The sequence below is a fragment of the Vicia villosa genome, unplaced genomic scaffold, assembly GCF_029867415.1.
Source record: "Vicia villosa cultivar HV-30 ecotype Madison, WI unplaced genomic scaffold, Vvil1.0 ctg.003066F_1_1, whole genome shotgun sequence".
NCBI lineage: Eukaryota > Viridiplantae > Streptophyta > Magnoliopsida > Fabales > Fabaceae > Vicia > Vicia villosa.
The window spans coordinates 124527-127631 of NW_026706104.1; the positions used below are offsets into that span (position 1 = coordinate 124527).

At 28.9% G+C, this 3105-nt stretch overlaps 1 protein-coding gene across 1 annotated transcript; it reads right to left on the minus strand.

Annotated features, from left to right (window-relative positions):
- Positions 1 to 1003: 1003 nt before the first annotated feature.
- Positions 1004 to 1633, minus strand: LOC131640337 (uncharacterized). The gene has a single exon (XM_058910745.1). The coding sequence runs from the start codon at positions 1631 to 1633 to the stop codon at positions 1004 to 1006; it is 630 nt and encodes a 209-aa protein (XP_058766728.1).
- Between the last annotated feature and the right edge of the window lie 1472 nt (positions 1634 to 3105).

Consider the following 3105-nt stretch of genomic DNA (forward strand, 5'->3'; position numbering starts at 1 on the left):
TGACATTGTAGTTGTTGTTATTGTTGCATGCATACATTTGCATATTACGTTGGCCTGGATTGGCAAAATGTTTAAGTTGGCCTTGACGACACCTGTCTTAGTTGGCCTTGATGGCACCTGTTTAAGTTGAAATGCCTCGATAACCTGGCATATGTTTAAGTTGGGAGTTCTGCTCCAATGGTACCAAATGCATTTGCACAGTTGAGTCGCATTTGAAGTTGTTGTTGTTATTACGTTGTTGTTGTTGTTATAAGTTGTTGTTGTTATACTTGTTGCTGATAACTGTTATTATCCTTGTTGTTGATAAATAATTATTATAACCGTTGTTGCTATTTGTTATTATAATTGTTGTTTGAATAAGTATGAAATGGTGAAATTGTATGATCTAATCTTAATATATTACTTATCATACGCTTGTTTATATTGTTGGATATCTCACCCCTTCTGAATGATGTTTCCTTACCATGGGAAATGGACAGGTACTCAAGATAGCAGTGGAAGTTTGAAGTGATTTTATGAAGTCTTTAGTTACTGTTAGTTCGAGTTGGGTCTTGCTCTGATACGTAGCACTCGGAGGGATGAATGATTGTCTTTTAATTGTTGTTATAACTATAAGTTGTTAACTTTTAAGTGGAATTTATGAAGTAATATGACGTTGGTCAAGTTGTTTTAGTTTAATAAAAATATTATGCGAAGTGAAGTTGAATAATTGATATTATTATTATTATTAATAAAAGTTGTTTTATTTTTTAAAAGAGTAAACAGGTTTTATCGTTTCATCCGAGTTATGTGTTATGTATCTATGATATATGTGATTAAGTTGTTTGTTGTTTTAAGTTGAATGTGACATCCCAATTGTATTTTGAATTTCCGCACTCTAATTTTATTAAATATTCGTTGGGTAGATTTGGGGTGTTACATCCCCCGCTTGAAAAATCCTCTATCTCCACTTAAGCATAAGCGCCACATTGAACTCTTCCACCAACCTCGACCCTAAACCTCCCTAGTCGAGAGGAAGACAAAGAATATCCCATCTAGCCCAATGGATCTTCTTCTTCAAGCTACTTCCTCCCCATAAAAATTGAATTTGGATGCTCGTAATCTCCTTGCATATTTGAACCGGGGCCATGTAGAAAGACATACTGAATATATGTAAGCTTCTCATAACAGATTTTAACAAAGTAATTCTACAACCAAGGCTCAAAAATCTCCCTTCCCAACTATCCAATCTCTTCTTCAACCTCCCAATTAACGGCTTCCAAAACATGATTCTTCTAGGATTTGATCCTATAGGAATGCCAAGGAAAGAGAAACCCCCATTCTCGATCTTAGACGCTAAGAAATTTGCAGCAGCCTTCATGAAGTTGAGATTAATATTGTAACAAACCAATTTGCTCTTGTGGTAATTAACTCCCAACCCTGAAACTTTTTCAAACGCTCTAAGAACCGCCTTCAAATCCCAAACGTGATTCCAACTTGCGTCCCCTACCAATAGGGTGTCATCTGCATACTGGAGAACCTCCACCTTACAATCCCCCTTAAAAAACTTGTAAAAAAAAGTTGAAAAAACCTTATGAATAATGTCATAAGTTGTTTTCATAAGTTCTCTCAAATAAATAATCTCACAATACATATACTATATGTAAGCTCACATAAGTCGATGTAACCAAACTTTTAATCTCATTTGTAATTTTGATTCTCTAGCATATTTAAACATTAGTTGAATTACGTATTTACATATGTTCAAATGATATAGGATTTTTAAGCAGGCTAATAGGCTAATCAGGCCTTTGAAAATGTCGGACACAGACTGAGAAATAAGCCTATGATAGACCACAAACCAGACTTAGACTTTAAATTTTTTGGTAGGCCAGATTCAAGTTTAGCAAAGCATAACTCGTCTCAGCGTATTTCCACCTCTACCTATCCATGTCAATAATAAATATTTGGAAATATTTTTATTTAATATTTGAACATAGGACTTTCATATTATTATTTTTTGATGCAAATTTTTTCATATGTTGGTGGTTAGATTCACACAATTTAAAATCCTTCATATTTCTTTTCAAAAAAAAAAACATTCATATTTAATCAATAATATAATATATTATATTTTACTTATAACAAAAAATTGTCATTACATAAATTCTCTGTAAAACTTTGGGACATAACCACATGAAAATGTCATTTTAAATGACACATAAAATTCATGTTGAGCATCGCAATTTTTTTCCTTTTTCTTTAACATTCACACAAAATATGATCACATGTATATACTAATTATGATGTTAGGTAAAACATATACAAATTATGAAGTACTCGAAACTAGTAAAAAAGATATGTGTAATATATTTTTTCTGTTTAAATATTTCCTCATAATTTATGTTTTATAAAAAAAATTTGTTATGAAATTTTCCTTTACAAAATCTATCTACAATTATCGTACAATTCTATTTCAACTATCCTACTTCTTTATATTATTATTATTATAATTATAACAATAATTATAATTATTATCATTATGATAAAATTAGAAAATGTAGATAAAGATTAAATATATTACAATTTTTATGCTTTTTTTTCTATCTATTTTTTTCAAGTTTTATATAGTTTTGTGTGAGAGTGAGTACAATAATTTAAATTTATGCTTATTCATTCACATACAATAAATATATACTCTATTATGCTCATAAGTATTTCTATCCTACTCTATAATTGGTTTATTTTTGGATGAGAGACTCTTAATAAGTATTTCTATCCTACTCTATAATTTGTTTATTTTTGGATGAAGACTCTTAATAATTAAATAGAGACTTAAAATCTCATTTTAAGATAGACAAAAATGTATATTACAATATAAATAATGTTTGTAGTGTATATTTTCTTCTTTTAAAATAAAATTCTATGTAAGACTCTTTTTAACTATTAAAAGAGTCTCTCGTCCAAAAATATATAAATAAAAAAATTATAGAGTATGATTGAAAAATTTATCTTATGCTTTTTTTTCTAGTTCATATTATATGTTTTTTATTTTTTCAATTATTCTACTTATTTATTTAAAAATAAAAATGATTTATTTTAATTTTTTTTTGTGTAAGTAAGATT